The following is a 12,498-nucleotide window of genomic DNA, read 5'->3' as shown; positions in this document are numbered from 1 at the left end:
GAGTCAGTCTTCTTCAGGGCTGCAGCTACAGAGAAAGTGCTGTCCAAAAAGCATGTACAGAAATTAAAACCACATTTTCAAATTTAAACCACATTTTCAAACTTGCCTAAATACATATACGCTTTACAACATAAGGCCAATTCCCTGTCATGAGTAAATAATTACTTTTATAAGAATCAGAATAGGCTGCAACACACCCCTGTGTGTTGCGAAATGTTAGGTTCCATTCTCTCACATTGTCCTTCTTCAGTCATTACCATAATGATGGTGGGTGAGAGGAAGCAACCGTTAGAACGGTTAGCCCACAGTCTCTGTCTTAAGGGCCTGATTCTGCCAGGTGCTGAGTTCTTCTTGAATGTTGCAGATTGCTCCTAATGCTAATAAGCACCTATCTGCTTTGGGTAGAAAAAACCCTTTTCCAAACTAGGACCACCAGAACACTACAGTGTTATCAAAGCTGTTAAATTGTCTTTAGTATTTATATCAATGCATGAGCTGGAATGTTTTCAGTATGCATATGATATTTATGTCAAGTCTAGGCCACCTGACAGATGCTAAGAGGGACCTGGGTGTTATGGCAGACAGAAAATTGGACGTGAGTTAGCAATATGATATAGCTGCAAGCAAGGCCAGTTTTGGACTTCACAAGGAAAGGGGAGAGGGAAATGATCCCATCACTATGTGAGTGTGGTGCACCCGTACCTGCTATATTGTATTTGCTTCTGGGCATCACATTCATTACCAGTCAGATCCTGACAAGGGGGAGGGTGCCCAGGGAAGAGCAACTGAAATGATCAGGGCATTGGAGGGAGTTGATGTATAAGGAAATATTAAAGGAACTAAATGTGGCTTGGCTAAGCAGTGGCTGGGGAACCAAGGGAGAAGGGGTGGGACACACTATTAGTTTATAAATATCTGAAGGGTGTGAAGGAGTGAGAGGAATCATTTTGCGTGATGCAGAGGAGTATACGTAGGAGTACTAGGATGCAACTGAGAGAAGGGATGATCTAGGCCGAAATGCTGATGAGTGAGATCTATTAGGCTCTGGAAATATCTCCAAAGAGAAGTGGCAGAAGTCCCATCTCCTGAGACATTTAAATCTAGGCTGAACAAAATAATAGAAACCGTGCTGTAGGGGATGGCCCTGCAGGAACTTCTGAGAGCAGGAATATTTCTACCATTTTCACTTTATTATCTCTTTGCATTTTGATTTCTCTCTCCCATGACTCTTCTGAACATAAGAACATTCATGGAGGGCAGGTCCATCAGTGGCTATTAGCCAGGATGGGCAGGGATGGTGCTCCTAGCCTCTGTTTGCCAGAAGCTGGGAATGGGTGACAGGGGATGGATCACTTGATGGTTACCTGTTCTGTTCATTCCTTTTGGGGCACCTGACATTGGCCACTGTTGGAAGACAGGACACTGGGTTAGATGGACCCTTGGTCTGACCCAGTATGGCTGTTTTTATGTTCTTATTCTTCCTGGTTTGTTTTTTTTAATACTGTGCTCCAAAGGTAATTGCTAATTTCCCTTCATTCTCTCCTCAGGATATGTCTACGCTACAGCAGCACAGCTACAGAGCTGCAACTGTAGTGTAGTGTAGTGTACATTGTAGTGTAGACCCCTCCTATGCGGACGGAACGGGTGTTTCCATCGCTGTAGTTAATCCAACTCTCTGAGCGATGGTAGCTAGCTCAAAGGGAGAATTCCTTCCATCAACCTAGTTGCATCTACACTGGGGGCTAGGTTTACCAAACTGTTGCACAGGGCCCAAAATTTTTCCCAGGCATGAGCAATGTAGCTAGGTCTATCTAATCTTTAAGTGTAGACCAGGCCTCAAAGCACATTGACAGTGGAACAAGTTGGGACGGGAGCAGGAAGCAAAGGAATTCCACATTCAACCTCACTCTCACACCCCCAAAAGGTTTCCTCCACCTCAGTATGGCAGGCCATGTCTACACTACCATCAGTACAGTGACACAGCTGCGGTGCTGCAGCTGTAACACTGTAGTGTAGCTGTTTCCTGCAGCAATGGGAGGGGGTTTTCCATTGACCTAGTTAATCCACCTCTCAGAGAGGTGGTACCTAGACTGATGGAAGAATTCTTCTGTCGACATAGCAGCATCTACACCAAAGATTATGTTAGCCCAACTATGGTGCTCAGGGTACAAAATTTTTCATAGTCCAAAACAACATGGCTAGATCGAGCTCATTTTTAAGTGTAGACCAGGCTTAGGTCTTAGAGGCTGAATTATTCCTGGGAAGCTCCAAAAGTGGACTTTTTCAGGTTGGTCCACCTGCAATACCACACCTCAGGCCATGCAGACTCACAAGTTGGGCTGGAGTAATTCCCCTGTGTGGTGAGAAACTTGTTTGTAAGATGTCAGCTTGGTTTATTTGGGATAACCCCCATAAACTACCACTTTATCTGGATTCCCAGTGCCAAAATAGGCTCTCATGAACCATCAGGTTTACTCACAAAGCTCAAATTTATGTAATTCACACAATCTGTCTCTACTTCTCTTACTAGCTACCATCTTCGCCTTACAGTTCATGCCCTGAGAAGTTAAGGCTTTATTTGCAGGCTGTACGGCACAATATCCTTTAGCTTATAAAATATACATTATACGCAGTAAAGTTGTACTGTGTACTAACAATAGGCTAGTTAACAGACTCCTGTTCAAGCTCCACTGGGGATCCCTACTAGCTGATTGAGTTGCAGGAGATGGCATGTGTGTGTGTGTGTCACAACTGGCAGATTTCATCTGCCTGTAACATTGTGAGGAGGGGATACAACTCAGAAAGTGAAGTAAGGTAGGTGCTGAATGCCCCCTCTGTCCTGTGCTAGTGGAAGCATTTAGCTTATAAACCTGACATGACCTCATTGTTAAACAAGATCTTTGCAAGTCACCCTTAAAGCTTAATAGACAATGTAAAAAGCAAAGGTGAGCTCAGAATGGAATCCAAGAACTGGGCACCCCTGAACATTGAGAAATTTTGGATATGAACTTCATGTCCTGGACCCATCTCTAAAAAATACCTCAGTGATAGAGAAGCAAAATTATCACACTCAAGAGTCCAAAAATTAATGGGTCATTCAGAAGTAATTTGAAGGTCTATGTACAAAATTTTATAACACAATATATGTAAAACTCTGTAGTCTGCAAAGCACATTAGGATCTCTCCAGTGGAAAAGTCCAATATAAATGTGAAATATGACTACACATCACAGTTCTCTGAATACAAATGTTGTTCATCTTTAACCCTTTAACGGCTGTTATGCCCTTGACTGCATACCATGCAGTTAAGTAGGCATAGCTCTGCTCTGTGTCAAAAGCTTCCATCCTGAGAGCACAGAACTAGCTGAACAGTTGCTTTTGTGGATCAGGGCAATGGGAGTTAAAGGCAAGTGACTAATTAGTGATTCTGCTCACAAACCAAGTTCCAGAGCTATATGAAATCTGCTACTTTCAGTTTGCAAAGCTTTCCAAACCAAGGCCAGCTGGCTCAGTTTGCCTGGGTTCACACCCCAGGAGATTTGTGAGGCAGTCTCTGGTCCAAAGAGCTCACAATCTAAGTAGGCAAGACAAGTGGCCAGGAGACGTGGCATTCCCATTTTACAGATGGGGAACAGAGGGAGAGAGATTAAATTACTTGCCCAAGGGTCACACTGTGAATTCATGATAGTGCTAGGGATTGAACCCACATCTCCCAAACTCTACTCCAGAGCCTTAATGACGATACCATTCTTCCTTTCTAATTTCATACATTAATTTTGAGACACGCAAATTTTATCCTCGCCCTTGCTCCTCACAGGCTGTGTTTCCTACCTAAGATAGGGGTATGAGGCCTTGCTCAATGTTAACGGTTGTGAAGTGCATGAAATTATTAGCACCAGTCATAAGAAGAACTCAATCTTCTGGCTTCCAGTTTAGTGTACCTCTACTTGGCCAAAGGGTCTTTTGTTGGCATAGCAGAAGCAGCACATCTTCTCTTATACCAAGGGATGCCTGGGGGGATCCATGCTGCCTGTGTCCCATCCAAGTCAGTTGGGTGGCTGCTTCAAAACAGTGCAGTAGGCTCAGTGACTCGGGGAAGTATGTACAATGCAGAAAGACTGGTCAGAGGATATAGGCACAAGCCTTGAACACGTTTTTTTGCACATGTGCAAATAGAAATTTTCTGTGGTTTGTAACTCAGTCAGATCGAGACCGACTTCTATGGGGACAGCAAAACGTTTTCTGACCACTGGATTATCCCTCTGTCAAATTTCAAGTTCTGGATCCAAACTTCTGAGGTGCTAGAGCTCTACAAAACTGGTCTGAAAATATGTAGAACTGGCAAAACCACCTTTTTTCCCCCACAAGCTTTTTCTCAAAATGGTTGCCCTGTGTTTTTGGATGGGGGGGACTCCATCTAAGGCAGACACCGAACATGGAAAATTTCAGTCCAAAAACTTTGATTTGCAAAGTTGTATTGCTTTTACAAATGGGGATTTAAAACAAAGTTTTAGGCAACCTTTAGATAGGATGCATTACCAGTACCTGCCCTCCTTTTTTACTCCGCCCGAATAAAAACAAAAACACTTCCCGACAGAAGCAAATTATTTTTTAAAATGACAATATAACTCCATAAAACCATTTTCAATGTGTGTTTTCTCTGTAGTATTGGAGTACTAAATTCACAACTCCAATAGCCACAGCAGATCAGACCACTGGAGCATTTAACCCAACGTCATGTCTCTGGCAGCAGCTGTACAGAATGCAGCAGGAGAGGGCTTAGAAATGTCAAGGAATGGATTTAAGTGGTGCAGGAGGCCTACGACAGGCTCTCCCTTTTTAGGTACATTCCAGCATCTATGATTAAATCCCATCTGGAATTCCTTTCTGTTTTGAATAGATTTTACTAACACAAATGACTTTGCGTTATTGGCAAATTTCACTAATAGATGTCCACTTTCTTCTGCAAGGCCCCAAGTGTGTTTCCACCTGCAGAATTCTCAAACCAGGAACAGGGTCCAAATCAAAAACACAGCACTGGGGCCAGTTCTGAACTGAAGATCCACCCTTTACTACAATTATTCTCTATTGCTTCACCCAGTTTAAATTCATGCCAGGCCTTTCCCACAACAATCAGGATTGTTTGTCTTAATATCTTATGGAGGACCTTACTAAAAAGTTCTGGAAAATGTTAATGATGGTGTCCCCCTGGTCACCTTCATCTAGTTATTCACTTTTTCAAAGAACTCTGGTTGTAGTAATGATGACTGATGCAAAAAAGTAGAACTAAATTATCTTCTGACATCTAAATTTCTCTCCTAACCTTAGTGGTCTCAAGGGCCTACAGTGAGACACACATGGAAACTACTTGCTTTTAATGTTTTTAGATTGTAAACCTCTTTGGGTAGCGATGTCTTCTTGTTCTGTGTTTATAAAGTGCCTAACACAATAGGATGCTGGTCTATGCTTGGAATTCCTAGGTTCTACCGCAATACAATAACAACAACAATTAAAATGTTTTAAAATACTTTAGCTTTAGTTTTTCTTCATGTAGGACTTCATTTTTATCTTAACAAATCGTGATAATTTGCCTTTTTCATTTCCAATCTTCTCACCTGGCCTGGTTTGTGTTTTCATCTGTATTGTTTGGGCAGGATTTCTACTTTCTGAAATATGTCTTTAAGATCTAAACTCATGTATATGTCCTTAAGATCTAAACTCATGTACTCTTCTGCTTAAGTATGCAAGGTTTTGCATAGGTGTACACAAAAGTAGTACAATACACTCCCAGATCTTCAACTCCCATTAATACAGTGTTAGTGAATTACCGTATAGACTAATTCCATGCTGATCCAGTATTTTTGAATTCAAATGGCTAAACTCAGTTATCTGAATAATGTCCAGAAAGAAAACAAAGCCATTCCCACACAATTTATAGAAGCAGGAGGTTACATTTGGTTTATTTATTAGACAAGCAGCAGCAGATTATTTTCTTGAAGGCAAACTGTATTCATTCTGCATATGCAGTAGAAGATGTAGAGTGCATGAATATATACATGGGATACAATCAACAGCAGATACATTCATCACTAACATAGCTGTAAATCAGAATAAAACTAAAGAAAAAGAATTCTGTAGACAAATGTAACAGAAAATGCTACCCCTGGTGTACAGAACAGACAGTGGCATCAGGCCAAAATGTTGTTCTAAATTTGTCACTTCAGTTTTAGTTAATTAGGGCCTGAGACAACTCCAATGAAGACAATGGAAGTCTTTCCAGTGACTGCAGTGGGCCCTGGATCAGATCCTTGATGGACATCATTCCTTCCGAAACTCAAGCAGCTCAAGCTAAAATTGAGAAACATAAGTTCATAAAGTTTCATGAGTCTAATTTTTTAAAGAGATTGAAATCCAGACTCCAATTTTGCAGGAATATTTAAGTACCTGTAAATATATGTGCCTGCAATCAACTGCAGACACAAATCTGGATGTTTGTCTCCTGATTTACTCATGCAATCAAGTAAACATTTAAAATGGTGACATTTGAACTCCAAATTATTGCTGCTGCAAAACAGCTGGCACAGTTACTTATGGGGAAACAGTATGGCAGTAAAAGTGGACATGCTTTTAAAATTTGGGCTTAAGATGTCCAAGTCACAAACCCACAGAAAGCAATTTTTTTCATAAGTGAACAGTGAAAATCAATACAGGTAACATATATAAAAAAATATAAAAATATTGCAGTGTATTTTCTTAAGTAACCTATAGTCCTTCAGTTATATTTCTGTGATAAAAGATAGTTTGCTCTCAGAAAAAGGAGATAGCAAAGCAGCTAATAGCTCTGTCGTTTTAACTTTCTGAAGTCTTTATTTTTTTAAACTGATCAATAAGAGTACACAATCTAAACCCTCCTCTTCTCTTGCCTTCTTCCAGGCCATGAATGAACAGCTATTATTGAGCAAAGGATGAATGAAGCACTTTCTCATCTGAAGTTTGTAAACAAGAACAGAAGTTCTAGGATCTTAAATAGGATAATTTGTTATGGAATGCTTATCCCATTGCCCTACCAAGTCACACAGTCAACAAATTCCAAGGCTATTGGTAAGTTCTTCAACAGTCTTTAGCATGATACTTTACTAGCAGACAAGAAATAGACCAGTGCAACGTTTACTGTATTCTTTCATGCTAAACATCAAATTCCCAAAACATTGTAACTGTTAGATGTTCAAGACTGATCCTCTCCTTTCTTCTGAGCATCCAAACTTCAGAGCCCATCCATGCTTTTAATGTTTTGGTAACATGACTGAGCACTGCACAGTACACTGAAATACAAAATCAAAACAGTTGAATATACCCTATCCCAACACACACACACACACACACACCCTTTACATTTTAAAGCATTCTCAACAGCAAACCATGCTGATTGCATGCAGATTAGAAACAGGTATGAATTCTCTTGATGTGTGCAGTAGCCCTGAAAAAAACCAGATGGTGAGACAAGGAGAACAGATCCTTTAACCTCCAACAATTGTGAACCTAGTACCCTGTAATTACAATTTTCCATACATACTAACTGGTGATTGTTACAAATCAACTCCACAAAGTTCTAGATTAAAATTAATACTTAGCTTTAAAAACTAAAGTTAAGAAAAGTCCCATATTTGGGTACTTTAACTGTTTAAAAAGTAGCATCTTGGTCACACCCTTTGGATTTATAGAAATCTGAAAGTAAACTTAATCCTAAAATTCTGAAAATAACAAAATGCTAAAAAAGAAAATGGGTTTTGCATGTTCCTTTAACTTATGTAAAAACCCCTGAGCATCAGAAAATTGAAAGTAATGAGAAACTATTGTTTTCCTTAAGATAGTATGCAGCGAATACAATGCTCATGACACTTAAGGACTGGCCTGGGCCAAGCTGAGTGTCTGAGTCTGAGAGATGTTGAGCACTCGCAATTTCCACTGAGTTTAATGGGAGAAGCTCGGCCCTTTTGGACCCCACTCCCTGATCCTGCAGTAAACCCTGCATGGAATCCCATTTCACACAAGTACTTTTAAGCACATAGACTTCATTGAGACCATTCCCATGAATATAGTTACTTCATGTACATACACTTTTGTTGGATCAGGGCCTCAAGAGTGTAGTGATTACACATGTCACTTAGGGTACAAGTAAACTCAGATTTAATTTAAAAAAAAAAAGGTTAGCTAGGAAACACATTTTAAAGCCCTTCTGTAGACAGGGGCAAACTATATTTTAGCATGTGTTAACTGGTTAAGGAGATCCCTGAACTCTTACCTACTAACCACCTTGATCAGCCAACATGTTAAAATACAATTTGCCCTGTCTACATTAGGCCTTTGAATTATTTAAAACATCTAGGCAAATAAATGTTGTGGGATTTTTTGTTTGTTTGTTTTTTAAATGTATCAAAAGTCAGTGGGTCTCTGTATGGGGACTGGAGTCTGTCTGTGTGGCACTCACACTTTGTGTGAACAGACTTCCCTACATGTGCTCTAGAAGGCAGTCTTAACATGAAATTTCTTTTCTATCCCAGTACTCAGCTACTCTCAACCCAAGACTGCTGGTTGTGCCACACTGTGTTAAACTGTATTGTGTTTTTGTGTTGGGTCCAAACACCATCACTGATCATCACCTAGCCCATGAGTTGAAATTCTGGTCAGCAAAGAGACTGAGTTTTTCTCTGTCCAATGTTTTCCCCAGTCAAATGACTAACAAAAGATAGAGGACATACTTTCAAGATAGAATAGCATAGTAACAAACTTAAGACTACCTCATGGATATGCTAAATAAAGAGCAAGTCTAAACATGTATCAGTCAAAGGGCTATTCATGAGCTTTCACTTGCTAAACAAAACTATGTAGGGCTCTACATAGTTTACTTAGCTTTGTTACTAAAGTATCACAAACATAAGATCTGTTTTCAAATCAAATGAGTCTTCCATCACTTATGCAATTGATTCTGTGTTTGGGCTTACAAGTTAGTTAACATTTTTGGTATTTCCTGGTTGGTGGCACAAATGCAATGACATCAGCATGTACTGTTCTGGAAGCCTACAGGCATTCTATCCCATCTGTTCCTTAAAGGAGCAGCATTAGTACAACTGCTATGCCTTCAGAGAGGTTATTATTAATGATCATTTATGAAGGCTATGAAATACAGGGAGAGTCTGAAGCAGGGATGACTCTTGGTTTGACTCAATACAACTTCGATAATATATAAAATTGACCTGTAGATGAGCTGTATGAAATGTTATTGTAGCCATGTTGGTCCCAGGATAGTAGAGAAATAAAATGGGTGAGGTATTATCTTTTATTGGACCAATTCCTGTGGGTGAGAGAGACAAGCTGTCAGGCTGAAGAAGAGCTTTGTGTACGCTCAAAAGCTTCTCTCTCTCACCAACGGAAGTTGGTCCAATGTTTCCTCACCTACCTTGTGTCTCTGTCGATGAGTTGACATTTAAAAAAAACAAACAAAAAAACCCTCAAAAAACCAAACCACCCACATGAAACGGTTAAAGCTCATTTTTATATCTCTGACCTCCAAACTAAGGTTCACTTTCTTTCTCACTGAAGAGAGGACCAGGGAGGGTGATCAGAAATATATCTGAGAGCAAAAGACAGGAGAACAGGCACGAGACGACAGGCAGGGTGAAAGATGCTATGCTGAAATCTTGTCACAGGAGTAAGAACATTTCACTCAACATCTCTGTTAAACACTGCAAAAACTTCTAATGGAGGAGGTTGGCCCATGCAAACTTCAGCTGCAAGGTGTGGGGGCAGGGGAAGGAGAAAGAGGCAAATGCCTCCCTGAGTAAGTTTCCCCACCCACAGTAATGAGCAGAGGGAAGGAGAGTGGGTGAGGGGATGTGGTGTTACCAGTAGGGGCTGAGGGCAAAGGCTCTGACCCCAGTCTCATGCTTCCCAGAATTGCTGTTCATGGAAGCAAGCTTTTTACAGCAGTCCATCAGCACACAGCTGCTGAAGCATGGAAGTGGTGATTGTTCTTTTACCTGTGTAGCAGGCCCCCAGAATACCAGCTGGGATCTGGCACGTGCTGCCACTTTGTTTTTAGTTCAAACAGGAAGAGAGGACAGGGTCAGAAAAACAAATTTAATCACAAAATAAACTGCTGACGTTTAAAGGGGGCAAACAAGAATTTACATGGAAGAAAGCTTTGCCTAGCTCCAAAGTGGGGGAGGGGATTTTTTAACTGTATGGTTCAATTATAACATAAACCCAGTGTATCTCTGTCCCTACTCCATCCCATAATTGTTTCTATCCCTATCTACAAACAATAAGGCCCAATCCCAAATCTTATTTACCACCATTCAGTGCTTCAAAAATCCTAGTCCTCCTCAGCAAAACCTACCAAACTGTCTAACCCTCAGCCTTTCCTACCACTTTCCCAAAGTGCCACAGGCCTGGCACAACTTCTAAACCTCCTAGCTTCCTTCCAGGACTCCAACCCAGCAATTCCTTAATTATTCACGTCAGGCAATTCCCTATTCCTGATCCCAGCCCCATTAGCAGCTTCCAAGACCCTCATCCCAAATTCCAAAAGCTACTCCCAGTATCGTTTTCTCCACTCCTTAAACACTCAGACCTGACCACAATCAACAAGGGAAGGACTGAAGCTTCATGACTCAGGGCACAGGGAACCTCAGCTCTCTCCAGCCAGCAGCACTGCCCCACCCTGATGTACAAACTGACAGGACAACCCCACAACTGACACTGAAGTACACAAAGGGTACATCTACACTGCCATTAGACACCCATGGCTGGCCCATGTCAGCTGACTCGGGCTCACAGGACTCGGGATAAGGGGGTAACCACCAAAATCAACCTTCTTTCCCCATCTCAATCCACAAAAATCATCCTTAGGGAAATAGACTCCATGGCTCTGGGACCCCAGACATCTACACCACAATTGAACAGTCCCCTAGCCTGAGCCAGCTGACATAGGCCAGCCATGGATGTTTAACTGCAATGTAGACATACCCAAGGTGGCCAAGTGACACGGCAAGACATGTGATTGTGAACTTGAAAACATCTGTGGGTCAAACAGAGGTCACTGGATCATTTTTAATTAAAACAAAACAAACCCAAAAAGCCAAAAACTTTAGAGTCCATTTCCCTGAGGATGATTTCTGTGAATTGGGAAGGGGGAAGAAGGTTGACTTTGCTGACTACCCCCCTCCTCTACCTGCTTCACAACTTCCCAAAGACTGCAGGAGGGTGAAGAGAGCTAGCTGGCCTCCCACACAAGTGTTGGGAGGAGGAGACAGCATTACAGGTAACTAAACTCCCCTCCCAGAAGACAGAAAAAGACAAAGCAATATTAGGGCTTATCAAGGCTGGAGCAGGGAAGAGGTGAGCCAGGGACCCATCTTATGGTTTTGTATTGTAGCCATGTGAACCTACCCTACGGTCAATTCAAAGCTTAAACTTGTTTAAGGATTCATGCTTGAGTTTTGCCTGAGACAGCGTGGTTTTGAATACATCAAAAACATAAGACTCACATCTCCTCCACTAATTGGCAGGGTGAATAAAAATCAATGATTTTTTTTATTTAAATCAGATTTTTTTGATAAAATGCTTTTTGAGGAAAAAACCTATCTAAAGATAGTTTTAATTAAAATACATTATAGCTCAAAGATATTTCATCATGGAATAGGGATTATAAATTCTAATTCTATAGTATGAGATAATATGTTCATGTACTGTTTAAGAAAAGTGTTGTAAATGAGTTCCAATAATTCATGGATTAGGGACCCAATCTTATGGGGTTCTACAGGCTTCTCTATAGATTATTTAGGTTAATCTTTCTATCTACCGAATGGGACAGTCTACAAGATACCATCAGAGATGCTTAGTTTTACAGTTCTCAGACTGTGGATTTGTTTCTCCAGAGGTAACATGCTTGTTAACAGCAAAAATGTTTTTAAATAAATAAATATATAGAGGTGAGAAATAACAGACCTCAACTCTATTGTCCCTCTGCAAATTTGTGTACACAGAGTCAATCCCTTACCTCTCTCTAAAAGTGCAAAGTTTCAAAAAGTTCAATGAATAGAAGATTGTTGGGGGTGGAATAGCTCTGGACAAGGAGAAGAAGTCTGGAGATAAATGTGAGAAGGGAGGGACATAACTTTTTTGTTAAAATACTATATGTTTGCTGTTGAAGAAAAAAATCCAGAATACTTAACATTGTTGTTTTAGTTAAATAAAAACAGTTTAAATGTTTGTCTGGTGATGTTTTCCTCCTAATACAGCAGGGCAAGAATATCCTCCAAATATTAGTGATTAACATGTTGAATTGGAGATAGTTCACCTCCCAGTGACTTCATAAATATCTGCTTCAATTACCTTTGGTAAATGAAATAACTAAACTCATTTTCACTCATTTTCTGATATAGCTGTAAAACTAATCTGAAAAGTTTTCAAAATAAATCACTGTTTAAAAATGTATAGT

General features: G+C 40.5%; 1 protein-coding gene across 1 annotated transcript in view; it reads right to left on the bottom strand.

Annotated features, from left to right (window-relative positions):
• Positions 1-5,930: 5,930 nt before the first annotated feature.
• MTAP (methylthioadenosine phosphorylase) overlaps positions 5,931-12,498 on the bottom strand; it is a 55,763-nt gene continuing 49,195 nt past the window's right edge. The window contains exon 8 of the mRNA XM_084629105.1: positions 5,931-7,321. Coding sequence (XP_084485231.1) covers positions 7,283-7,321 — 39 coding nt within the window. The 3' untranslated portion in view covers positions 5,931-7,282. The remainder of the gene's footprint in view (positions 7,322-12,498) is intronic.

This window comes from Lepidochelys olivacea, assembly GCF_965140295.1.
Source record: "Lepidochelys olivacea isolate rLepOli2 genome assembly, chromosome: 5".
NCBI classification, from domain to species: domain Eukaryota; kingdom Metazoa; phylum Chordata; order Testudines; family Cheloniidae; genus Lepidochelys; species Lepidochelys olivacea.
This window is presented reverse-complemented; position numbering and strand designations above follow the sequence as displayed.